Genomic DNA, 24,037 nt, shown 5'->3' with positions numbered 1-24,037 from the left:
AGTGCTGGTCTACAACCTTACTTTAAAGGATATTTAAGCTCTAAGCCGTAAGAAATTGACCAATCACAATGGAATGTCAGGAGAATACTCGATTGTGATTGGTCAATTTCTTACGGCTTAGAGCTTAAATACCCTTTAAAACAAGGTTGTAGACCAGCACTTATGCTAAGACTCCATAGACGCGGCAACGCCGTGCGGCAGAGTGCGTTGACCAATCAACAAATTTTGATTTTGCCGCAGATTAACGCAGGCGACTTGCGGCAGCCTTCTGGTCAACGCACTCTGCCGCACGGCGTTGCCGCGTCTATGGCCCGTATTCATAATCAGATCTTATTTCAAGACCGTCTTAAGTAATATCTTAAGATGCTAATACGGCTCTGTGATTGGTTAATGACATCTTAAGATTGTACTTAAAATGGTCTTAAATATAAGAACCGACTATGAATACCGGCCTATGGATCAGCGACATGGACCGCTGTTACACAGCGCCGTTAATCGGGTTTAATAACATCGGTAGTTCTTAGACTAGCCAATCACACTCATTCTTCAGAAGAAGGGAATAGCTGTGATTTGCCAGCCTAAAGCCTTGTGTACACGATACTAGAAATCGGTCCGAGTTTCGGTTTAACCCTAGAAAGCATATATGAATTTTCTCATACGTGAAAGGCCAAGCGGGGTAATAAATTACCCCAAACTTGTACCGCGTGTATAATGTTTCTATTTGTTGTTAAAAAACTTTGTAATAGATAATTTTTTTTGCTCTTTAATAGGGAAGACGATAGTAGTCATCAGTTTCTGGTAGTAAAAAATAACAGTAAAAAAATTTCGAAAAACAAATGGATGAAAACGAACCTTCCTAAGGTTCCTAACCTTCCTTGGTTTAAGCCAATCAACTTGCAGCTCTTACAGAAAAGCAGCAGTTTCATTGGCTTAAACCGAAACTCGGACCGATTTCTAGTATCGTGTACACAAGGCTTAAGAACTACCGCGTTGTTATTAAACCCGACGTGTAACAGCGGTCATTATTGTTTCCTTCCACCATGGTGCAGCCAGTTCAGCAATAGAAAACAGACAAAAGGCGATCGCACACAAAATGCATAGCTTAGCATAAGCGTAGCATAAAGGCCGTCACACACAAAATGCATAACGTCGCATAAGCATAGCATAAGACCGCTGGACCAATGAGCATCTTACGTAAATTAATATGGCGACATTATGCTGGATGCTCATTGGTCCAGCGGTCTTGTGCTATGCTTATGCTACGCTATGCATTTTGTGTATTATAGCCTTAAGACCGCTAAACCAATGAGCATCCAGCATAAAGTCGCCATATTGATTTACATAAGATGCTCATTGGTCCAGCGGTCTTATGCTATGCTTATGCAGCCTATGCAATTTTGTGTGCGATGGCCTTAAAGGTGGAAGCACATAAAATTGCAGGAGCCATATGCGCATGCGCTATGGTATCTGCATTCTGCCCATGGCTTCTGAATTTTCAATCTACATAAAAATACATAAGCATAGTTTATGTAGATTGAAAATTCATAAGCTATGGGCAGAATGCAGATACCATAGCGCATGCGCATATGGCTTCTGCAGTGACTTCCAGTGACTTCTGCATTCTGCTCATGGCTCCTGCAATTTTATGTGCTTCCACCTTAAGGGGATCCTGGAGTGACAGCGACAAGGCATAATCGGTCTAAGCAATATCTTTGAATTGGCTGAACAGAATGGAAAATCCTTTTACACGATTAAAGTACGCACAAAAATGTAGAGGGCTGTACATGATTTTTTCTGATAAACTAAAAAATAATTTTATTTTTATAAATATTGTCTTCACCTGACGACAATATTTGCTTTATACAAAAATTCTGCAGTTTTTCTATAGAAAATAGTGATGCAGCCCTCTACAAAAAACTGTCAGGAATAATATCGTGCAATTAGAAGAAAGATTTAAAGCCTAAAAAAAAGATATTACTTAGACCAGTGGAAGATGCAAGGTTAGGTGCTATCCTTGTCTATATCCTTGTCTATACAAGGACAGATATAGTCGGTGAGCACTTTTTTATCGACGCTGATCGAGTTCGCCTGCGGCTCCAGCATCCCCTTAAAGGCTATAATACACAAAATGCATAGCGTAGCATAAGCATAGCACAAGACCGCTGGACCAATGAGCATCCAGCATAATGTCGCCATATTAATTTACGTAAAATGCTCATTGGTCCAGCGGTCTTATGCTATGCTTATGCGACGTTATGCATTTTGTGTGTGACGGCCTTAAGGGTCCGTTCCGTTTCACGCATATGCGCGCATTTATTTATAGCATACGTAACGTTTAAGCGGGGAGCACACACTTCTGCACAACGCATAATGCGTAAGCATAAGAAAATTGATTGGTCCATACACATGTGCATAAGGAAATAGACCAATCAATTTTCTTAAGCCTTGTGTACACGATACTAGAAATCGGTCCGAGTTTCGGTTTAAGCCAATGAAACTGCTGCTTTTCTGTAAGAGCTGCAAGTTGATTGGCTTAAACCGAAACTCGGACCGATTTCTAGTATCGTGTACACAAGGCTTTATGCTTACGCATTATGCGTTGTGCAGAAGTGTGTGCTCCCCGCTTAAACGTTACGTATGCTATAAATAAATGCGCGCATATGCGTGAAACAGAACGGACCCCTATTATCGACCCTTTGGATTCGAAATTGAAGATCCATGACGTCAGAAACAGCAGGAGTAGGCCGGAGCGATAGCCAATCGTAGTACTTCTTTAAATAAGCCGAATGCCAATTGGTTAAGCTATCGTTATTCCTCATTCGCCTGTCACGAAATGCGGAGTCGTCATGCGAGCGGTGTGAGCGGTATTTTAGGACGCTGTCCCAGCAACAACAGTCGTACCATCATTCCGGCAGTCGCCATACTCGCCATACGAAACGTTCATGCTCGTTTTCACACTGCATGTGACCGCCGGGGCATGAACACGCGCGTCTCGTAATCGGCCCGAATCGTTTTTTTTTATTTTATTTTAATTGCCCGCGACTAAGCGCGATCGACAGCAGTTTCATTATTTTCGTACAGCCTGTTGTGCTAGGCGACCGCGCGAAATAGTGCCGCGCCGCCATAACGAAAACGGCGAAGAATATCGTCTGGCGTCGACGAACCTGTGCTCGTCGGCCTCGTCGCCGAATACCGATCTAACCGGAGCTCCAAGCCCCACGATCCGTGCTATTTTTAATGTTTTGTACCAATTGTGGAAGTGAGGATGGACACTCGAAACGAGGTAAGACCCCATTGACAACCCGTAAGCGCGACGAGACGCGAAAGTGCACGCTTTTCGCGCGGCCGAGCGCGCCGTTGAGGTTAGGTCGCCGCGTCGCCCGGGTTGAATTCGGCGTGCGTTTCCCGTTAATATCTCCCCGTTTTAACGCATCCCCCGCGTCGTTTCGCGAAGTAATCCACAGGCGGAGACTCGTCTCGCGCCCGGACACAATTGGACTCCCAAAAATTTCGTTTCTAAGCGCTCCCACGTGCGCCACTTAACGACGCCTTCGTAAAATTCGTTTTCGAGAACGTTCAGTTTAGAAGTAATCCGGAAGTTCCCCCTTGTGTGACTCGCCGCGACAGCCAGCCGCTCGCAACTGTACAGTGCGAGATTAATGAAAAATCGTTTTATTCAAGTATTACCTGATTAACAACTCGTTTCTAGGTCGCTACATAAAATGGCTGCATAGTGCATTTGGAACAATTCGCTACGGTTTACACTCTTGCTTGCACTTTGTGACGCGTCGCGCTTCATCGAGCGTGCTTTTAGCATATTGGGAAAAAATAATAATTATTTTTTTAGTCAATCTGTTCTGAGAGATATTTAGCGGGAAATTTTATATTATTACAAAATTATGTTATTTGCCGAGCGTAAGCAGTGTAATCTTCGTAAATAAACTATCATCGTTTGTTATTTGTTTATTAAAACGTGCTTTTAACGTCGACTGAAAAATGAGATTTTTCTTAGTATTGTTTGTTACGAGAAATATCAGCGTAAGCGTCGGTGAATTGATAACTTTGCTCGTCCCGGAGCAGGAAAGTTCAGATTTGAATCCTGACTGGAATATTTTTCGATGAATAAATTTCTTGCAGGTTTATAAGTATCTCGTGTATTTTTAATTCTCGTCGATCTTAATATCAAATTGTATATCAACTTGACTAATTATGAGATTATATTTCTAGCTTTGAAACATAAAACTACGTTTCAAGCACAAATATAATCAGTGGCCTGGCTCTAAGCATAAAAGCGTAAACTTAACAAGTTAAATAAAGGATGGGCTTTGGGAGTCTACGTGGTTAACAGTGTGTAAGTTAACGTTGTAATAATCTTTAATTACTAATAAGGTATATGTTGTAAATTGAATGATTGGACTCCACTTTGAGTCATCATCACGGATGCGATAAGTTAAATCAATAATCCTTTGACGATGACTCAGAGCCGAAACGTTCGATTTATAATTATATATCTTATTAGTAATAAGATTATTAAAGATTGTAATAACATTCACTTTTTTATGCGTTGTTAACTGCATTGACTCTCAAAGCCTACCTTTTACTTGTTAAGTTTATTATCGAGAGTCATTGGTTATTTATCCACTTATAAAAGCAAAATTTGAAAAAAATGATTATTACACATAAGATCCCGCTCAATGACTGAAAAAGTTTATATTTATTTATTCCATGTTAAACTCTCAATATATATTTTTTTAATTAAACTCACATATTCTATTTTTATTAGTTACGGTAGAGACATATTTCTTAAGTATAACAAAGAAAGATATTGTGCGATAAAAATAAATGTTCAGTTTGTACAGTTGTCGAGACAGAAATATAATAAAAATTGAAAGATGATAATTTTGAACTTAACCCTCTTAAGTGCATAGTATGCAAAGTGCTGTATGCAAAGCAACTTGTCGATGCTCCGTGTACTCTCATGAAATTCGAACCGAAAAAACGCACGTCTATAAAAGGCCCCTTCTCTGACCCTTCTATCCCCTCTCTCTCTCTTCTGAATGGGAAGGCCCAAAAAGATCGTATTTATTTAAGACGGTACATACTCAGAATGCTACGAAAAATTCCGCATTTAAGGGTTAAGAAGAGACGAGACCTTTGAACGCGAGAAAAGATAGGTGCAAAAAATCGCTTGCCACAAATTACTACAAATATTAACAAATTGACTTTTTAATTCGGGAACGGTTACCTCATTTTTTCGGTCACCCGGAGTGATTTTTATGCACCAATTAAAAGTCACTGTTATTAATTACATATTGCATATTTTTCATTGTTCTATTCTAATTTATTAGTATTTCAGAATATGTATTTACTCAATATTTTCTGAGAGAGAAAAAGAGAAACCAAAAAATATTTAAAACGAAAGAATCACATTAAAATTATATGACGTCATCTTTTCAATACTAGGTGTAAAAATCACCCCCAGGCGACTGTTCTCGAGTTAATAATAGTTTCTTCTGCATTTAGGATGAAATTGCGACGCGAAATGTTGCAAAATTTGTTTATTAAGAAATATAAGCTGGTAAAGAGAAGATTTTTTTGCTACGGTTTTTTGCGATTTGTGAAATTTGAGATGTGGCACAAACAGCACTTTTTTTCTTAATAAATGTTAAATCCCTTATTACTCGATTGAACCTATAAAACAGACAAAAGAAGTTTATTTATAAAATAGTTCCAAAAACAAATTTATTTGAAATTTTTCAATTTTTTTAACGTTTTTTTAAGAGAAAATGTTTTTCTAACGATATTCATTTTCAGCTTATAGAGAATTTGATTACAAAAGTTAAAAGAAAAATAATTATCCTGATATCAATTATCGTTCTTGAGAAGTCGTGGTAAATTTGCTGAAAAATTCAGTTTCAAGAAAAACACGTTTAAAATTTCAGTAGATTTTCAATATAATGAAATATGTTTATCTGACTTAAAACAGTAATTCTAGATTGTGAACCGTACTGTCGAGAAGTCCAATATAATGGACAGTTCTTTACTATCAGTAAAAACGTAGAAAAAGATACGGCCTTCTATGTTTCGTAGTATAAGAGATCGAACATTTAAAATAGTTATCAAATTACTGTTTCGATAACTGCGCTGAATTGCAAATAACATTTTTTAAAAAACATCGCAAGGTGGTATAAGTCACAATTTATTGCGAGGATAGTCGCAAGCATTGCAGGAAATCGCATTATACGAGTACGCGTTATATAGGAGTTTCTAAGTCCAGCAATTTCTAATAACACATTTATCATCTATATCTAATATTTTTATGCTATATATATTCATATATCTTTCCTTTTTTAGATGAATCTGCAGTTTTTAGATTTACATGATTTAACTGACAATGATAAGCGTCAGATATTTACCATTCTTAAATCTGACGCCTTGAAATTACCATGGGACGTTAAAGATATAGAAGGTAACAACAATAATGTTAATTGTATCGCGACAGAAGTACCCGAACTTCAGCAACAGCATTGGTACAATGGTGAATATCCTGTTTATTTCTATAAATTTTATTAGATAAATTTTGTCCTAGATTTTTATGTAATCTTTTATAATATATAATCACATATATTTAAAATATAGATTAAATACAATGACTAAATATAATATATACTGGCCAGTCGATAGTTTAGATAATATAATGCATAAATAAAAACTATATTTTAACAAAAGTTCCCTAAAATGTTAAAATTGCCTCATTCTAGCCATGCCAGCGCCCACTTATCCGCAACAGATGATGACGCAAATGTGTAATGACTGGCAAGCACCAATGTATAATGTTTCCGCAAACGGCCACATGCCGTTTATGTCTGGGATGGCGTATGCCCATCCTGGATACAATCTCGGCGAGATTCAAGACATGAATTACGGTAGAGAAAATGGACGCCGCAACAGTCGAGGCAGAGGTATAAGGAGAGATAATTATAATCGAACACTTAATCCCGCCAACGAAGTGCAGTCGGGATACATGGGGGATCAGGCGCAATATCACCCGCAGATACCGATCATGTACATTTATCCTGATCATTCCGTCTCCACGCAACAAGTAGCTACCGGACAGATCTATTACACCCAGCCAATGTACACATCGATCCCTCATCCGCATCCAAGTGCGCAATCAGTCTCATCCAATACGCATGCACAGCCGACTTATCCCCAACCGAATCATCAAGCGCCGCAGATGAACAGATGCGTGCGACAATCACAATCTGTGCCATCCCAACAATCGAATCAAGAACCTACAAAGCAACAACCGATCATTAAATCACACGACAAAAATATACAAAGCACTTCTGACAAATCAGCACATCAAGTAAACGAGAATAACTGCTTGCAAAGTAACGTTGTTAGCACCGTTATTGTAAATACTCCTACATCAGAACCCTCTGTGAAAAACGAAAACACTGCCAATAATAAAAATGCGACTAGCAGTGAAAAGGTCGATGCAAAGCTCCAACAGAATATTGTATGGACTGTAAATGAGAATTGTAATGGCACGGAAAAAGTTGATGTGCCATATGTAAATACTACCAATGACGTCAAGGTGAACCAAAATAATGAGACGGACAAGAAGTTGAAAGATGAAACTGTACCCAGTATCACAACGAATGTTGTAAAAACTCCACCTAAATCTATCTCTGTCAAGACAGACAAAAATGAAGCACAAGTTGAGGAAAATATTGCGTTAAAAGACGCCCAAGATAAGACTATTACTAAAACGCCAAACGGTCCCTCAGCCCTGCCAAATGACTCTTTAACCACACCAAATACTCCACCGTCATCTATATCTGAAACGCCGTCTGTGACTACAGCCGTCAGATCCTATGCTAGTCTTTTTAGGAAAGATACCACGCCAGAGACACATACGCCGTGCAAACCCATAGCACATATAGAGGAACAGAATGAATCACCAAAAACGCCGGTCCAGAAGGAATCAACTAGTCCTGTTCGCACGCCAGAGAATCAAAACGATTTATCTGAAGCACCACCTACAGAACCAACTCTACAGAATGGCATATTACAAAATTGTTACGATGATCCTAATACGTACAGGATAAGTGGTAAGTACAAAGGCGATCCAGTCTTTTAGAACGATAAATTATTGATCCAAATATACAAATATTGATACAAATTTTTTAATGAATATTAAAAAATTACTTTTTTCAAGAATTTTTGTCAAGTTATCAAATGGATAAGCAAACAGTGAGCTTATTACCGAGGGGATTGACAAATCGCAGCAATTATTGTTATATCAATAGTATCCTACAAGCTTTATTAGCTTGTCCACCATTCTATAATCTTCTCACGGCTTTGCCACTTCCTAAAAACCGAGGCAAAAATTCTGCTACGCCTTTAATTGATAACATGTAAGTAATTATGATATTAAAATACTTATACTGATATAATGTTTTTTTTTTATAGATCTTATAAAAATTACGTTAATATGTAAAATTATTTTATCTTACTAAAAGGGTCAAGTTTGTTCGTGAATTTTCACCCTTGACGGAGGCTGCCCGCATGCCCAGGAAAGATAGAGTTCACAAACGAGGAGACGATACTGTCATGGACATATATAGCGGAATTGCGTTTGAGCCAGCATATGTATATACAATGTTAAAGCATACCTCGGCTGCTGGTGGCTTTTCTGTGGAAGGACGGCAGGAAGATGCAGAAGAATTCTTGTCATGTCTTTTAAATGGAATCAATGACGAAATGTTGGAAGTACGGATATATATATTCTATTCATTATAAAAATATAAAACTCAGTATTCATTACTCGAAAAATTCATGATAATTATTTTGTTTTAGTTGATGAAATTTGTCAGCAATGATCAAAGTGCAGTCGGTAACACGAAAAATATCAGCAATGACCATGATGAAGAAGAGTGGCAGGTAAGATATTTAATAAAGAATACATTTATAAAGTTGGTTATTGATATCAAGAGACACGGTAGTGTCTCGCGCCAAGTATACGCGGAGCGAGACCGACCGTGACTCTTTTATGCGACGCGACGAGTTGCGAGTTTATTGTACAAAATACTTCAGATCTATTTATCGTAATACTTCAATCAAAATTTATCGAGAGCAACATTATTTGCTCCATTGTATTTTTTAAATTAAAATTACATTCTAATTTATTCATTACATTTCCTTACGTTTATTTATTACATTATTTGTATTCTATTTTAATACAGGTAATGGGACCAAAAAATAAAGGCGCTGTCACACGGTGTACAGATTTCGGAAAAACACCGATATCCGATATCTTCCGCGGACAGTTACGATCTAGGGTGTCAAGAGCAGGAGAACAGCCAACGGATAATGTACAGCCGTTTTTCACACTGCAACTTGATGTTCAAGTTAGTACTAAAACTTTTGAATGATTTACAATAATGAAATTTTATAACATATTTAATACAATATAATGCTGTTACAGAAAGCTGAATCTGTAAAACACGCTCTTGAGATTCTCGTCGGTAAGGATCAAGTAGAAGGAATGACCTGCAGTAAGACGAGACAACAGATAGAGGCTTGGAAACAAGTCACTTTAGAGGAACTGCCCGTCATCCTCATATTACACCTAAAATGGTTCGTGTACAAGTTCGATAAATATTCCAACGGCTGCTCCAAAATATTAAAGACCATGGAATTCCCCATCGACTTGAAAATTGATGGCAGTAAGTATACTGACTATGGTTTCAAGTTTCAATCTATCTTGCCCCAGTCCAATCTCAATGACTTAATGAGACAAGTATAACGTGGAAATTTTTACTTGCAGAATTTTTATCACCGAACACTACGAAGAAATTAGGTCCCAAACAAAAACAATACAAATTATTCGCGGTGACGTATCACGACGGGAAAGAAGCCACCAAGGGACATTACTTCACCGACGCCTTCCACGTGGGATATGGATCCTGGGTCAGGTATGACGACAGCACGGTGAAGAGTGTGCCAGAGAGTAACGTATTGAGGCCCACGTCACCTAGGGTACCTTACTTACTCTATTATCGAAGGTGTGACACGATTGGTAATAACCAATCAAATAGTGCGAAAGCACATTGAAAAAAAGTTGTATAAAAATTTATATAGAAAAAAAGCTATGTTCCATTGAAATATGTGGAACGGAAAAAAAAATTCTTTTTACAATTTCAAAGTTCTTGTTGATATTTATAACTAAATAGAAATCTAAATAAAGAGAGAGAGAGAGAGCTTTTATATTATCTACAATAGCGTGGAAAGTAGACATATATTAAGCCCGCTGTACTTCCATGAAATATTTCTATTAAGATTGTTATTACACGTTGTATACATAGTTCTCCCCTCAAAATCATGAAGTAAAATGTAGGTAATGTTAAGGCTCGTCAAGTGTTCCAATCTGGGTTCACGTTTTCTAGTGAATCTAAAAAGCGTTATACATATATATTAAAGGCTTTATACGTTGCAGTTTGTGAGATATTAGAGCGTCTTGTGTGTGTATATAATTCTTCTTTCTGAGTAAGATTATTGTAAATGTTACTGGTTTTCCAATTTCTTTAAGAAGACACAAGAGTGTGAAAAAGATTTTGAAGTTTGTGACAATGTGTGTATAAAGTATAGAAATAGACATTATACGTAGGTTATTTTTTTATATAATCCTCCTGTACAGTGGAAATCAATTCCAACTTGCCAGTCGGTCTTCAATGTTATACTTTTTATATTTAAAAACATGTATGTTTAATATATATGAATGTATATATGTTTCATATAAATATATATATATACATATATGCTTATACCTACATATGTTTATATATATATGTTTTCAAATCATGTAGGAACAGATCATACGCACGCATTCTACCTGACAAAATCTCCATAGATTTCTTTCTCATGAAACATTTAAATCATTTTAACAATTGAGAAGAACTGGCAAGATAAAGAACTGTAAGACTTATCAGGAAGATTGTTTGTACAATTATTGAACATTTTGTATTTAATCTTTCCTAGATATGCAATAATGTCACATAATTTTTAAAACTTAAGTGTTCAATAAGGTTTGTTTATCAATTGCGTTTAAATTGTGTTATGTGGTATTTTGTTACTTTATAGTCTGATTAACTGTTTGCCTCGTACGCAAATAAAATGCCATTTATTTGCGGCACAAGTTTTATTGTTAAATAACATTTCGAAAAATCAGAAATATACAGGTTTTAGTTTTCTTACATACACACATCTATTATATCTATTATAGCTAGTATGTATGTTTGTATAATATAGATAAGAAGTAAGAAATATCCTAAGTTTTGAATATAATTGTAACTTACGCATTAAACATAATACCTCTCATTTATTTCCGGTTTTGTAAATAAATATTTGAAGTTTATAACAAAAAGTAAAACTGTACATATGTTAAAATTTAATTATGATTAAGAAATATACATGCATATATACATATATATATATTTCAAATATGTATTGAGTTTCATTCCAGTTTTCCCCCGAGTGTTTATTTGAAAGTTAACTTCTTACGATCTTATCTACTAACATATTATTGTATATATCGTTAGATAAAATTCTAGACTGTCAAATTTCAACACACATCGCTCACAGACTATTCGCACATCCTTTAGTTAAGGACAGGTATTAATATTATATTATAATAACTTAATAGATTCTTTTTATCTGTACAGCTATCAATTTATAGAAGATTTATTAAATATTAGAAACTAATGGCTATAACTGATCCTTATTCTATCTTAATCTGCTTAATATAAAGCAGAATTTAGTGCAATCCCTGTTTTATAAAAATGTTATTGCAAGATCAAAATAATTTTATATCGTATAAACAATACCACCGACGGGATATTGTTGAAGACCGACAGGTCCTGAACAGAAACTTGTCGGTGACAAAACTAACTGATATAAAAAAGACTGTCAATAGAGCGTAATTAAGAAATATGAATGCTACGGCGGAATGCTAAAAATGTGGTAGACAAACTTTGCCTGCAAAGAGTTCAGAGATTACTGTGATCCATAGAGCTAGGACAAACAAGATGTAAGCGATCCCAACTTGGTGCGAGTTAGGCAACTGATACGGTTGCCCACCAATCTCGTCAATGTGGAATCCCATTGGAAATATAACTGCCGCGTGACAAAATAGCACCACTGCAATTAATAACATTGATTAATGTACAACGTAATAATAGTAATGACATGTAAGTTTTGCGCATTGGTGTTGGTCATTCAAATTTGTTTCAAATGTAACATCAACAATGTTAGAAAGTGACGTTTTATAATATAGTTGTCTTGTAATTTTGTATTACATAAATACTACATTGCTTCATACATGTATTACTTGCATTTTTTAATGCTAAATATCATATATTCTTGTGATACGTACTGGCGCCGAATCCTACCCAGCGGGCGAAGGGAATGACGGTACGGTCCCAGTGCGAAATTACCAGTAATATTATGGTCGCCGTTATCAGAATGCAGCCAATAAATATGCAGACTAGTGCCATCATCCATTCCGACTCCAGCTGCGATTTGAAACAAACCTGCGGTCTGTTGTATAGGGTCATGCATGACCACATGAGACCCAGTCTCGTGTCGCCTATTAGAGAGGAGAAAAAAAAGAGAGAAACGTAGGATTAAAACAAGTGTCTTCGAGCGCTCGAGCGGTTTTTCGCAATTCACAACTTTTTCAAAAATCGATTCAAATTAACTTAATCTTCATCTCGCCGGCATAAAGAAAAATAACGTGCAAGGCCACGGCGAGTGAAGGAAGTAAGGGGAAAAAAAAACAGATTGCAATCTCCGCAATTACCGCCGATGTCGGTAATGATCCAGTCCGGCATGGCGATGCTGATTATGGCGGAGATATCCGCGAGCAGGAACAGTATCCCCGAGATAATAGTCAGCTTGTCCATTTTCCGCGCTCAGGATAGTCGACAGTGGAGATTGAGGTGACGGGGATTTGGCACGTCGTTCGGAGCACAGCTATCTACTACCACCATATTTACGCGTCGTGACACTACGCTGTCAATTTGTCCGTGCGACGCGGGTATCCTCCGGTGATCCCGGAATCGTCGTCCGCGGACGCACGAGTGCCATCCTTCACTGACAGTCGAACACGCATAAATCAGAAGTAAACAAGTCAACAATCGGAGTCGGAGCATCCAGCGTGCTCCCTCTTCGAGACGATTGCGCTGGAGGCAGGGACGGGTGACGTTCAATCGATTAGTCAGAGTCGAGAACTCGATTCCTCGCCGCGTATCGTTTGAAGATCGATTGCGTTTTCGAATTTAATTCCGTACACACCAATGTTCTCGAGTTCTTTGCAGTTCTTTGCGACATTATAACGTTGAATTTACATGATATATATATTTTATTCAACGTATTATATAACTGTCTGTGAAATTGGCACGACATTCTACACATTTCAAAAAATACTAAGAGTTCTAATAACAATTTCCACAATTCTACAGTTCCTAATAAACTTTACTAAAACACAGAATAATAAATTTCTTTCGCCAGTATATAGAATAACAATTAAAGTAATTTTTAAATCGACCGTGACTGGCAATATATAACGTCTTTTCCGATATGAACATCGAAACCAAGTTGGCTCACGGTTTTTCGATGTTCATATCGGAAAAGACGTTATATATTGCCAGTCACGGTCGATTTAAAAATTACTTTAATTGTTTACTAAAACACATTTCAAAAAATACTAAGAGTTCTAATAACAATTTCTACAATTCTAGTTTTTGATAAACTTTAAAAAAAAGTTCCGTATTCCTTATATTAAAAATAAAAATTGAAAATTGTGTTAACTTTGCGAATCTAGCACGACAAAAGACACATTCCTTCCCTCTAAAAGAATGCGGAACTCTTTAAGGTTTAGACCTATGGAAAGTGCTGTTAGAACTCTTAGTATTGTTTTGAAATTCTGAATAAAGATGGAAATGTGTATATTGAAACATGTTGTTTAAAAAGTTACCAAAAAATAGTACCGAGAAAACCAATTACATAACTGTCGCATATCTATCACGGAATTGCGAACAAAAGTTTCGAAGCGCGATAAAACTGATAAATTTAACGCAATATTCGTAGGAAAGCAAAAGTGCTCTGCATGTATTTGTGATCGGTAGGAATGCATAAGTATGATAAATTAAAGGATTATTTTGGAAACTTTCAAGATATATATATAATTGATTATATAAAACTCTTGCTATTTACAAAGTAGGTATAATACAGAAAGATTCCATATGGAAACAACATAAATACAGACCCAAATACCTAATAGGGGAAACACTATCACAGTTAAAACGTGCTAGAATACATAGAATAATTCCGGCGTTTAAACTTTTTGCGGTTCGGCTCGGTTTGGATACAGCCGGTTTGTTCGCTACCTGCAACACACGTTTATCGTTAATCATCACAAAATGTCTCGTTAACAGTTTATTATTCCTACTCAGCGTTTAATTAAATTACTCGCTATTTTGTAATAACGCTACTTACTGTCCTCCATCGAAGTAGAGTCTGTAAACGTGGTCGAGTTATTAAGAGTTCCATCCAAGGTGCTTTGACTCGTGTTCCCGTTATTCGAATCATCGCCATTGCTCTTAGGGGACAGGTTCGTTGCAAGAGACAAGTTCGTCGTAGGGGACAAGTTCGTCGTAGAGGACAAGTTCGTCGGCGAGCTGTCGATAAAATACTTATTTGACGAATTTTCCTCGAAGGTGGAGTTAAACACGCTTTCTTCCTCAAACGAGATCTCCATGGAGTCTGACACATTTCTGACATATTCTGATATACATTCGATGGATGTCTCCACCCACTTTTCGTCCGATATACTGTTATCTTTCGAAGTGTTCGTGATAATCTGCAGTAGGGTGGAAGGATCGTCGATGCCTAACATCTCACAGAATCGAGTAGTCTGATCGTTTATCAGCAATCGCGGCCGCTCGATCTGAGTATTCGTGTCACACGGATCGTACGGTTTAACCGTTCGGGTGAAGTTGAGAGGAATCTGCAAATTGGAAGCGAATTTCTCGTACACAGTCTGTTTCTCCTTCGCCGTAGGTGTGTACGTCCATCTGCCGGCGCCGTATTGACCGGGCATGTAATGGATACTGCTCTTGACGCTCAACAGATGATTCGTCAAGTAGAGTATCGTTAACCATTCTAGATCGTAGTTCAATTGTATCGGACCGTCTTCCTGCGAACCCACCTCCAGCACCTGAAGGAATTTCCGTTTCGGCAGGCATTTATCCAGCGCTAAAAACTTCGTCACTCGTGCTCCTCCCTTCTCGGGAATGAGCGCCGCGAACTTGCAATGCAAATGCGCGGAAAACCAGTAGGACGGATACAAACATTCTAACAGTTCCATACACGGAGGACTGCCAAGCGTATTACTTTTTATGTCATGCCTAAAACGCCAAATTATAACGTAACGGTTTAATATCGAATCTTAATATACCGTTAAAATATCATTTTAACGTAATAGACTTTTGCATTAACGTTCATTAAGTCTAGTCATCGACAACGTACTTAAAAAATGGTTTTCGCTTCAGCAACGTGTCTACATCTCCATATTTTGTTACCCCTGCCGGCCAGTCATGTGATAAAAATATATCAATTTTACCGGATAGCTAAAAATAAAAAAACTATATTTCTCAACTGTCTAAAACATTTACTATTTTATCTGAAATTGTATTATCAGTTGTAAAAATATGGAAACATTCCATCAATTTATATGTATGGTATCCAATAATACCTGTTTTAATCTGAACACTTCTAGATTCCTAATATGATAGACACTTCGTACAGTACTATCAGTATAGGGAGGCTTCTCATAACGTCCATGCATCCAATGCTGACTCTTGTATATCCCCGAAAGTCCTGCAATTCTGATTCCAGCCACCTGCACCACACCTGCGTATCCAAGATAATAGATGTTAGGTGCAACCCATCCTCCATATGGAAGTTCCTGCAGATAATTCGACGCTTCGTGATTGCCTCCGATGAAGATAGTTAACACAGGAGCTTCTTTTTCACCAGAATAATATCTACAACATATCAATCAACATTAAAAATATATTGTTCTCTTATTAAATAAATAACACATCTATTCAAATAGCTAAATTATAAATCTACCGCAGAAATAAATTTTGTAAAGTGTCTGTTACAAACTTTATCAGCAGAATGCCAAGAAAAATATAACACTGCTAACAGATACAGATTGACTACAGATACCGAGTAGAATCTGCTATTTCGTAACCATTTAAATAATACATTTCATTGAAATGGTCATGAAAGATGGCAGATTCTGCTTAATTTCTATTGACAATCTTATTTTAGCAAATTCTGAATATGAACTTAATACAGACGCAGTTTATACCCATCTCTCTCTCTCTCTCTCTCTCTCTCTCTCTCTCTCTCTCTCTCTCTCTCTCTCTCTCTCTCTCTCTCTCTCTCTCTCTGAGGGAATATTTTTGTTCAAAATTGCTGACGAATTGCTATCGTCTATACTATCAACTTGCTTACTGGGTAATGCTATATGCAACATAAGAACTATATATTCAACATTTTTTACAACTTTTTGCTGAGACAACAATACTCACTTGTAAAATGTACGCATATCCTTGTACTTATCCGATACTGCCATACATTTTAGGTCACTTAAGTTTCTGGTAGCTTGAAAATCACCGCAGCAAATAAGCAGATCTATCTTCCTCCCATCGACCTTCTCGATTTCCTGAATAGTCTCATAAATAATGTCCAATTCGCCATGAGCGCAACCCTCTACGGCGATCCTCATTTTCGAAACTCAATCGTAAGATCAAGATCCACGATCTTGCAATTAATATCATGTACTCCTCGAACGTAGCTTGATAGCGAAAATCACCTGTAACGCCTGTAAAGAATCTCGTTATATGTACATTGGTATATAATATTTAACCTCCCGCAAAAATACATTCACAGTGAATCGCAAACAAATCCTACGACCAATACAACATAGATTGGAAACAGTAGGTGTGTTTAGGTAAGACACCGCTACTGTAGCGCTACACGAATGCGTACCAGCCATTGGCTGTTCATGGTAGCGCTACCATTCGTAAAAAAATTACGAATTAGTAGAATTTAGCCAAAATATCTAATGAATGGCCGCATTCAGGAAATACAACTGTTGAGTGAGCGGTCAGTGATTCTTTAATATGATTGGTTCTTACCTTTGGTTCTTCTCCGGATCTAAGTGTAAGAACAAATCATAATGAGCGCTCACTCAACAGTTGTGTTTCCTGAACGCGGCCAATCTTATTCCATTTAGGATATTTTTAATCAGTAAGCTCATATGTAGTTCCCTACACAGCCCGATTTTGCATTTTTGCTCTTAAACATTTATAATAAATAAAATACGAGTTAAAGTGTGCACTTAGTGCATAAAGTGCACTGCCGCTATAGGATCCCCTTAAGGGCCTCGCACACAAAATTGCATAGGCTGCATATGCATAGCATGAGACCGCTAAACCAATGAGCATCTAGCATAAAGTCGCCATATTGAATTACATAAAATGCTCATTGGTTTAAGGCTATAATACACAAAATGCATAGCGTAGCATAAGCATAGCACAAGACCGCTGGACCAATGAGCATCCAGCATAATGTCGCCATATTAATTTACGTAAAATGCTCATTGGTCCAGCGGTCTTATGCTATGCTTATGCGACGTTATGCATTTTGTGTGTGACGGCCTTTAGCGGTATGCTATGCATATGCAGCCTATGCAATTTTGTGTGCGATGGCCTTTAAGCGGGGAGCACACACTTCTGCATAACACATAATGCGTAAGCATAAGAAAATTGATTGGTCTATTTTCTTATGCACATGTGTATGGACCAATCAATTTTCTTATGCTTACGTATTATGCGTTATGCAGAAGTGTGTGCTCCCCGCTTTATGGTCTGTTCTTTTTCGCTGCACTTCTGAACTAGTGCAATAAGTTAGAATGAAAGAAAATATAGGGCCAATTCCTTTTAGCGACACAAGTCGACACAAACATCGTTCTATCCTTCTTGGCATTCAATGAATAACAAAGACAGAACGACACTTGTGTCGACTTGTGTCACTAAAAGGAATTGGCCCATAATTTATTTCATTCTAACTTATTGCACTAGTGCAGAAGTGCAGCGAAAAAGAACAGACCAAAGATGTGCTCGGTATATTGGATATACAATATATACTTTATATACGTCAGAAGTGAGCATATTTCCGATTAATTTGTCTTTTTCTTTGCTTTTTTAAAATGCCTACGTGTAGTGTAACTACCTGCAAGAATAGAAGCGAGAATGCAAAAGAGAGAAATATTCAATTTTTCTCTTTTCCAAAGAACGAAGAAACTGTATTAAAATGGATGCAAGCTGCCAACAAAAATAAAGTTAACCTAAAAAACGGTACATTATTTTGAATACATATAAATTATAATATTGAGGCATTTTTAATACTTTATTGAAATTCATTTTCGTAGCTCGCATATGCTCTGTCCACTTCACACCAAGCTGTTACAAACCAAACCCAGCTTATTTAGCGAACTGCGAAAATTACTCGCCTAAGAGATTACGTACACTTCATGATCATGCAATTCCAACAGAAAATTTACCACCTGGTACGCAGATACTGGTGATGGAAAAAGTAGTGCTGAATAAAGAGCGCAATCAACAGAATATAATAAGTGAAAACAGCAGGTGCGTATTATTATATTATATAAAATGTTTTCTTATTATAATATGTGAAGATTGCAATAAATTATATTTACAAGTAATTTCTTTTTTAACAGCTTCAGCGAGTTTGAGAGAAATTTGATCGACGCTTCAATGGAAATTAAAGCAGAACCATATTTTATGGAATCTCCACAAGAAAATGCTAGGTATGATTTTATTGATTTTATGCGTGTTAACAACTTGATTACCGTACAAGAGATTATTGCATGTTGTTTTATGTTTCTATTTTTTTATATTTTTTAGTTTTACAAGTGCAAGTAACGAAAAAATAGTAAATACACAAAGTAATTCACAGACTGTTAAGTCTGAGCAGCTAAGGTAAACAAAATTAATTGTCTGATTATAAAATATCAAACTTAAAAATTATATATATCCTAGTAAACATCAAATAACTTTCTGGCATAAAAATATTTTATTGCATATTGCAAAATTTTTCAAATAAATATTTTTTTAGCTTTCTCCCCGAGTTTGAGACCAATTTGATCGACACTTCAATGGAAATTAAAATAGAACCATATTTTATGCAATCTCCACAAGAAAATGCTAGGTATGATTTTATTGATTTCATGCGTGTTAACAACTTTATTACTGTACAAGAGATTATTGCATGTTGTTTTATATTTTCATTTTTTTATGTTTTTTAGTTTTACAAGCGCAAGTGACGAAACAATGATAAACGCACAAAGTAATTCACAGACTGTTACGTCTGAGGAGCTAAGGTAAACAAAATTAATTGTCTGTATGATTATAAAATATCAGACTTAAAAATATAGATATCCTAGTAAACTTCAAGTAATTTTCTGACGTAAAAATATTTTATTGCATATTGCAAAATTTTTCAAATAAATAATATTTTTTTAGATATCAAGAAATTCGTAATTTAAAAGAAAAACTAATAAAAGCAAATAAAGAAACCTATTTACTTAAAAGAAAAGTAGAACGGTTAGAAAGAGAAAAATTGATAGTTACGAAACATGTAATAAAAGAAAATGTCCATAATGTGCTCAAAAAGATATTCACTCCGAAACAAATTGACGTTTTAATAAGTAATGGAAAAAACAATGCAAAATGGGGTCCTGAAGACATATCTGCTGCAATAACCTTAAGAAACATAAGCCCAGGAGCATATCGCTTTTTAAAAGAAAAACACTACCCGCTACCAGGATTATCCACACTTAGGAACTGGGAAAGAAGGAATTTTCATGGCTCATGTTTAAATTAATAAGAAATTAGTGTCTTATGTAAAAGACAAACGTTTGTACAAAAAAGTTTCATTTATGTATTGAAACCTGTAATACTAGCGTGCTATGTTTATTTTTACATATTAATTTGTTGTATACTATTCAATAATAAGTTTCTTGAGCACAACTTCTCGTGTTATTAAAATAAAATGTTTATTATGTATTGACATTGCTTATATCCACAATATTTTTAAAACTTCAGAAAATTATTTACTTTTTTGTCATACATCTATATATTGTTCAATTCACACTTCTTTTACATTTATTTTACATTTATTTTAATATTTCTTTATATATAATTTTACCATTTTTTTACTTAAAATAGATTAATTACATGAAATAAAATTGCATTACCTATATATAGAACAGAAAAAGAATTTGAATCTGATGTAAAAAATTGCGGTCTTAATTCTATTGGCCAATAAATCAATATGTCTCCTGCTTGTTCGAATACACTCATTGGGCGCGTTCAGCAGACACAACTGTTGAGTTCGTCTTATCAACACACTGCGTTGATTGGTTGGTTCTAAAAGTAAGAGCCAATCACGTTCGACTGCTACTGAGCGACTAGGGCTGCGTTCGGGGAGCGCGCTATTAGTTGCTTTCATGAATGTTGAAGAAAGACAGAAGTGAGATTTATCTGAGTTTTGATGTAAATGGAAAGCAACTATTAGCGCTATTGTATCATTCTATCTTTATCGCTCATCAAGTGTAGAACAAGGATAGAATAAGCAAATAGCGCTAATAGCGCGCTCTCCGAACGCAGCCTTGGGCTGCGGTCCACTTGACGCTACAAATGCTTCGAAGCATTCCTCTTCTCTTTTCTTTCAATGAAGAAAGAAGGAGAAGAAGAACGCTCCAAAGCATTTGTAGCGTCAAGTGGACCGCAGCGCGCTCTCCGAACGCAGCCTTGGTCTGCTGAACGCGACCATTGGTTATGAGAAGAATGCGCAAGAGCACATAACACCTTATTCTCCTTCCACCATCATTATTATTTCCGGAAGAGCAGAAGGTTGATTGGCTGCAGAAAGATTGAGGTAGTTTCGAGTAAGTTTCGGAACGCACCGATATTTCAAAAGTGTGAATCACACACATCCAAGGCTAGCGCTATAAATACTTTAAAGCGTTCGATAAACCAATCAGAACAAAGGAAAATCTACGCTTTAAATCATTTGTTTCCTCCAAGATTCTAAAAAAATCATCAGAGATATCAAGAAAAATATTGATAAAGTTACTCGATTAAAGTTCCGACAATCAAAATTTGCTACTCCTAATCCTCAATTCATTCAAGACATCTTTAATTTCAACTCTTCTTTCTCGCAACTCTTTATTCTCGAGGAAAAAAGGGTAGATAAAAGAAATAAAAGAATAGGAAGAGGAAAAAATTTTAAATGTAATAATGAGGTAGTCTGAAATTATATGCGAAGCAATTGTATGTACATACCTACTTTTTTTTAACTGTATCTCAAATATATTTTGTTTAATCAATCAGATTGATATTTTTCAACCAGAACATTATTAGAGAATAAACCTTGCTTTTATTTCCTCTGTGACGTTTACATAAATATTACATTTATACTTTTAGGGTTGTTAACGTTCTTATACCTAAGACTGCACATTCTTTTGTAACATTTGTATTGATTAAAGTGTAACAGTTTTCTTTCAATAATGTGTATCTTAATTGTGTACAAAAATTTCGAATTTATTTTACATTATATTATTAATTTATTATTATGTATATTATTGCAAAATAAATACAACATGAAACGAATGTTTTCAAATTATGAAATAAATTTGAAAATGCGATATATGCGACTATGACTATTAAGTTTGCAGGAATAAAAATTTCACTATTTGAAGTTTTAAGCAAGATATGTTTAAAATATAAGTATTAAAATATATTTTATATTTTACGTATGTTATACAACTTTATAGTTAATTCTTTGCGCCCTTAAAAGACATTGACATTGAAGTCGAGAATCTATGTCACAGCTACTTTACAAAAATTCTTCGCACCAATCGGTGAGACATTGGTAACAATCTGTTGACTGTTTTGAGTTCGCCGAGCACGCATCCTTCATCCATTCTTGAAATAACTCCTTATTCTTCTTTAGCACTAAGTACTGCCCTAGAACCACATACGCCTATATAACAAAAAGTCATAATCATTAACTCATGTTCAATAAAGAGGCTCATAAGAAATTGTATAATAATTAATCATAAAAAATTGTGTATTATTCTCTTTCGGTTCAATTTAAATTTAAGTAAATCAGAATAATTTTATAATAATTTTAGCGCAATAATTTTATGTCCCTAAATAAAAATTGTTATAAATATTGGAACAACTCTTTTGATTAAAATATAAGGTACTAAGAGTAACTTTGATCAAATTTCTATTAAATTAATTGGTGATCAGTTCAATTGCTTATATCAGTAGAATTGTTTATAGCAAGATTTCTCACCATATAATTAATAACTTATCAAAACACCGCAGATAAGACACTGCTGGATAAGATAATTAGATCAATCTCGGTATTCCCTGTATTTTTATATCATGATTCTAAGAATGACTTCATGAATACGAAATATTTTAAGTAAAATTATAAATATACACACAAGTGTATACAAATATATATTCACCTTATCAAAACCTGCGGATTCTAATCTCTTTCCAAGAACTTCCCCGACACCAGCGAGCTCAGTCACAGGCTTATCACCCATCGGCTCGGCCACGAAGTTCCTATGCTTCTGCGATGTACTCGACATTTTGAATATTTTGATCTGTAAAAACGAAAACTTTCATTTTCCAATCCGTCATTAAGCGAAGCGTTCAGTCTGCGTTAAGCAAGAAACCACTCTACCAATTCATCACTAATTGCACTGTTGCTTCATAACCTTAACGCAATGAAGTATCTGTTGTTTAACGTAATTTACGAAAATATTTCGTACAAAACTCGCCGGGAACAAACGAAATGGGTTGGAAAAGTGGGCAACAAACAATGGGCAAGCTTAACAATCAGAAATATAAAAACAAATAAGACACGAATGACCCATTACCTGTGACCTGTGAGATTCTTCCTTGATTGTATATCGCGACCGTCGCGGGGCAAAACAAGTTTTGAGAGTGCGGAATTCAGAATTCTTCGAACGCCACTTCGTGCAGATAAGACGCAATCTGATCTACCGGAAATTATTCACAAATTTTTAATGTAATCAAAAACCGCTTCCTCGTCAATGCCACAGTATATGGATAAGACCAGATAAGACCAAGCGTCTCTCTACTTACTCCTTCTTCTTTGTAATATGGCCTTTGAGCAGTACTGCTCTTATATGGCCAGAACTTCTTTTCTTCTTTAATTTATATTGGCTCCTTTCAGAGGACAATAACGGCCGTATTTCAGAGGCCGTAAGGCATGTGTCTTAATTTTCAGTTGCATTGACGCAATGAATTTAATTGGTCTCAATGCAGACAGTGCAATCGTCTCTCTGCTTACGCTGCGTCAACAGATTTGTCGTGTTTGTGGTTGGTTAAAATTCTAAAAATTTCCTGCACTTGAAACGAGATAAATATACTTTGCACGTTGGAGAAAGAGAAAGCGAAGATTCTATAAGTGCAAAAAGTGCAGAAAACACGAACAGATCTTAATGCCTTCATCGAACGTGGAATAGGTATATCGAGTAGAGCGAAATATCAATTTTTTTTTACTCGTCACGTGAATCACGTGAATGGACGTGGTCGCGCGACGCTATTGAAAAAGCCAAAACTCGACCGTAATTTTCATTTTACATTTTTAGCGTCTCCACAGTCAAAATTATATCTGTAAAAATGAAACCTGTGCTTATTCTTGCAGATAGAAATTGTAAGCCAGATACACGTATAAACTTCATCCATTACCGCAGATGCAATATTTGAAAAAAAATTTTCTCCGATCTGAAATTTTTCAAAGCAACTTAGACAGAGGCAGGATTATA

At 36.0% G+C, this 24,037-nt stretch overlaps 4 protein-coding genes across 5 annotated transcripts; 2 read left to right on the top strand and 2 right to left on the bottom strand.

Annotated features, from left to right (window-relative positions):
* The first annotated feature begins 2,915 nt into the window (after positions 1–2,915).
* Positions 2,916–11,495, top strand: Usp10 (ubiquitin specific protease 10). The gene is made up of 9 exons (XM_071719667.1): positions 2,916–3,283; positions 6,355–6,538; positions 6,762–8,117; positions 8,225–8,423; positions 8,529–8,778; positions 8,866–8,949; positions 9,252–9,416; positions 9,494–9,734; positions 9,836–11,495. The coding sequence occupies exons 1-9, from the start codon at positions 3,266–3,268 to the stop codon at positions 10,120–10,122; spliced, it is 2,784 nt and encodes a 927-aa protein (XP_071575768.1). The 5' UTR covers positions 2,916–3,265; the 3' UTR covers positions 10,123–11,495.
* On the bottom strand, positions 11,433–17,062 carry LOC139780901 (uncharacterized). The gene is made up of 8 exons (XM_071719649.1): positions 16,668–17,062; positions 15,821–16,112; positions 15,595–15,695; positions 14,563–15,473; positions 14,384–14,453; positions 12,866–12,978; positions 12,440–12,652; positions 11,433–12,204 (listed from the first exon to the last, which is right to left on the bottom strand). Exons 1-8 carry the CDS (start codon positions 16,862–16,864, stop codon positions 12,017–12,019), a joined length of 2,085 nt encoding a protein of 694 aa, XP_071575750.1. The 5' UTR covers positions 16,865–17,062; the 3' UTR covers positions 11,433–12,016.
* Positions 17,063–18,270: 1,208 nt separating this feature from the next.
* LOC139780917 (uncharacterized) lies at positions 18,271–20,232 on the top strand. Of its 2 annotated transcripts, XM_071719659.1 has the most exons (7): positions 18,271–18,497; positions 18,572–18,788; positions 18,881–18,970; positions 19,068–19,142; positions 19,279–19,371; positions 19,469–19,543; positions 19,686–20,232. In XM_071719659.1, the coding sequence occupies exons 1-7, from the start codon at positions 18,350–18,352 to the stop codon at positions 20,044–20,046; spliced, it is 1,059 nt and encodes a 352-aa protein (XP_071575760.1). In that variant the 5' UTR covers positions 18,271–18,349; the 3' UTR covers positions 20,047–20,232. The 2 variants fall into 2 exon arrangements, with proteins under 2 accessions (XP_071575760.1, XP_071575761.1); XM_071719660.1 differs by lacking the exon at positions 19,068–19,142.
* A 1,348-nt stretch (positions 20,233–21,580) lies between these two features.
* LOC139780920 (barrier-to-autointegration factor-like) lies at positions 21,581–23,905 on the bottom strand. Its single transcript, XM_071719666.1, has 4 exons — positions 23,352–23,905; positions 23,123–23,245; positions 22,706–22,846; positions 21,581–22,209 (listed from the first exon to the last, which is right to left on the bottom strand). The coding sequence occupies exons 3-4, from the start codon at positions 22,829–22,831 to the stop codon at positions 22,063–22,065; spliced, it is 273 nt and encodes a 90-aa protein (XP_071575767.1). The 5' UTR covers positions 22,832–22,846; positions 23,123–23,245; positions 23,352–23,905; the 3' UTR covers positions 21,581–22,062.
* Between the last annotated feature and the right edge of the window lie 132 nt (positions 23,906–24,037).

Source organism: Temnothorax nylanderi, unplaced genomic scaffold (genome assembly GCF_030848795.1).
Source record: "Temnothorax nylanderi isolate EJ_2023f unplaced genomic scaffold, tnyl_v1.0 TNYL_tig0305_pilon, whole genome shotgun sequence".
NCBI lineage: Eukaryota > Metazoa > Arthropoda > Insecta > Hymenoptera > Formicidae > Temnothorax > Temnothorax nylanderi.
The sequence above is the reverse complement of the archived record's forward strand: the minus strand, read 5'-3'. Positions and strand labels throughout refer to the sequence as shown.

What these genes read in the sequence shown, in the direction of transcription:
- Usp10 (XM_071719667.1), top strand. An exon ending in TCAATGACGAAATGTTGGAA is followed by an intron (nt 8,779 to 8,865) that starts GTACGGATATAT and finishes ATTTTGTTTTAG; the next exon opens with TTGATGAAATTTGTCAGCAA. An exon ending in CACTGCAACTTGATGTTCAA is followed by an intron (nt 9,417 to 9,493) that starts GTTAGTACTAAA and finishes ATGCTGTTACAG; the next exon opens with AAAGCTGAATCTGTAAAACA.
- LOC139780901 (XM_071719649.1), bottom strand. Translation starts at nt 16,864, where the DNA reads ATGAGGATCGCCGTAGAGGGTTGCGCTCATGGCGAATTGGACATTATT. An exon ending in AAGTGTTCAGATTAAAACAG is followed by an intron (nt 15,696 to 15,820) that starts GTATTATTGGAT and finishes TTTTATTTTTAG; the next exon opens with CTATCCGGTAAAATTGATAT. An exon ending in AAACGCCGGAATTATTCTAT is followed by an intron (nt 12,979 to 14,383) that starts GTATTCTAGCAC and finishes TCGACTATCCTG; the next exon opens with AGCGCGGAAAATGGACAAGC.
- LOC139780917 (XM_071719659.1), top strand. Translation starts at nt 18,350, where the DNA reads ATGCCTACGTGTAGTGTAACTACCTGCAAGAATAGAAGCGAGAATGCA. An exon ending in TAAAGTTAACCTAAAAAACG is followed by an intron (nt 18,498 to 18,571) that starts GTACATTATTTT and finishes TCATTTTCGTAG; the next exon opens with CTCGCATATGCTCTGTCCAC. An exon ending in ATAATAAGTGAAAACAGCAG is followed by an intron (nt 18,789 to 18,880) that starts GTGCGTATTATT and finishes CTTTTTTAACAG; the next exon opens with CTTCAGCGAGTTTGAGAGAA.
- LOC139780920 (XM_071719666.1), bottom strand. Translation starts at nt 22,831, where the DNA reads ATGTCGAGTACATCGCAGAAGCATAGGAACTTCGTGGCCGAGCCGATG. An exon ending in AATCCGCAGGTTTTGATAAG is followed by an intron (nt 22,210 to 22,705) that starts GTGAATATATAT and finishes TTTGTTATATAG; the next exon opens with GCGTATGTGGTTCTAGGGCA.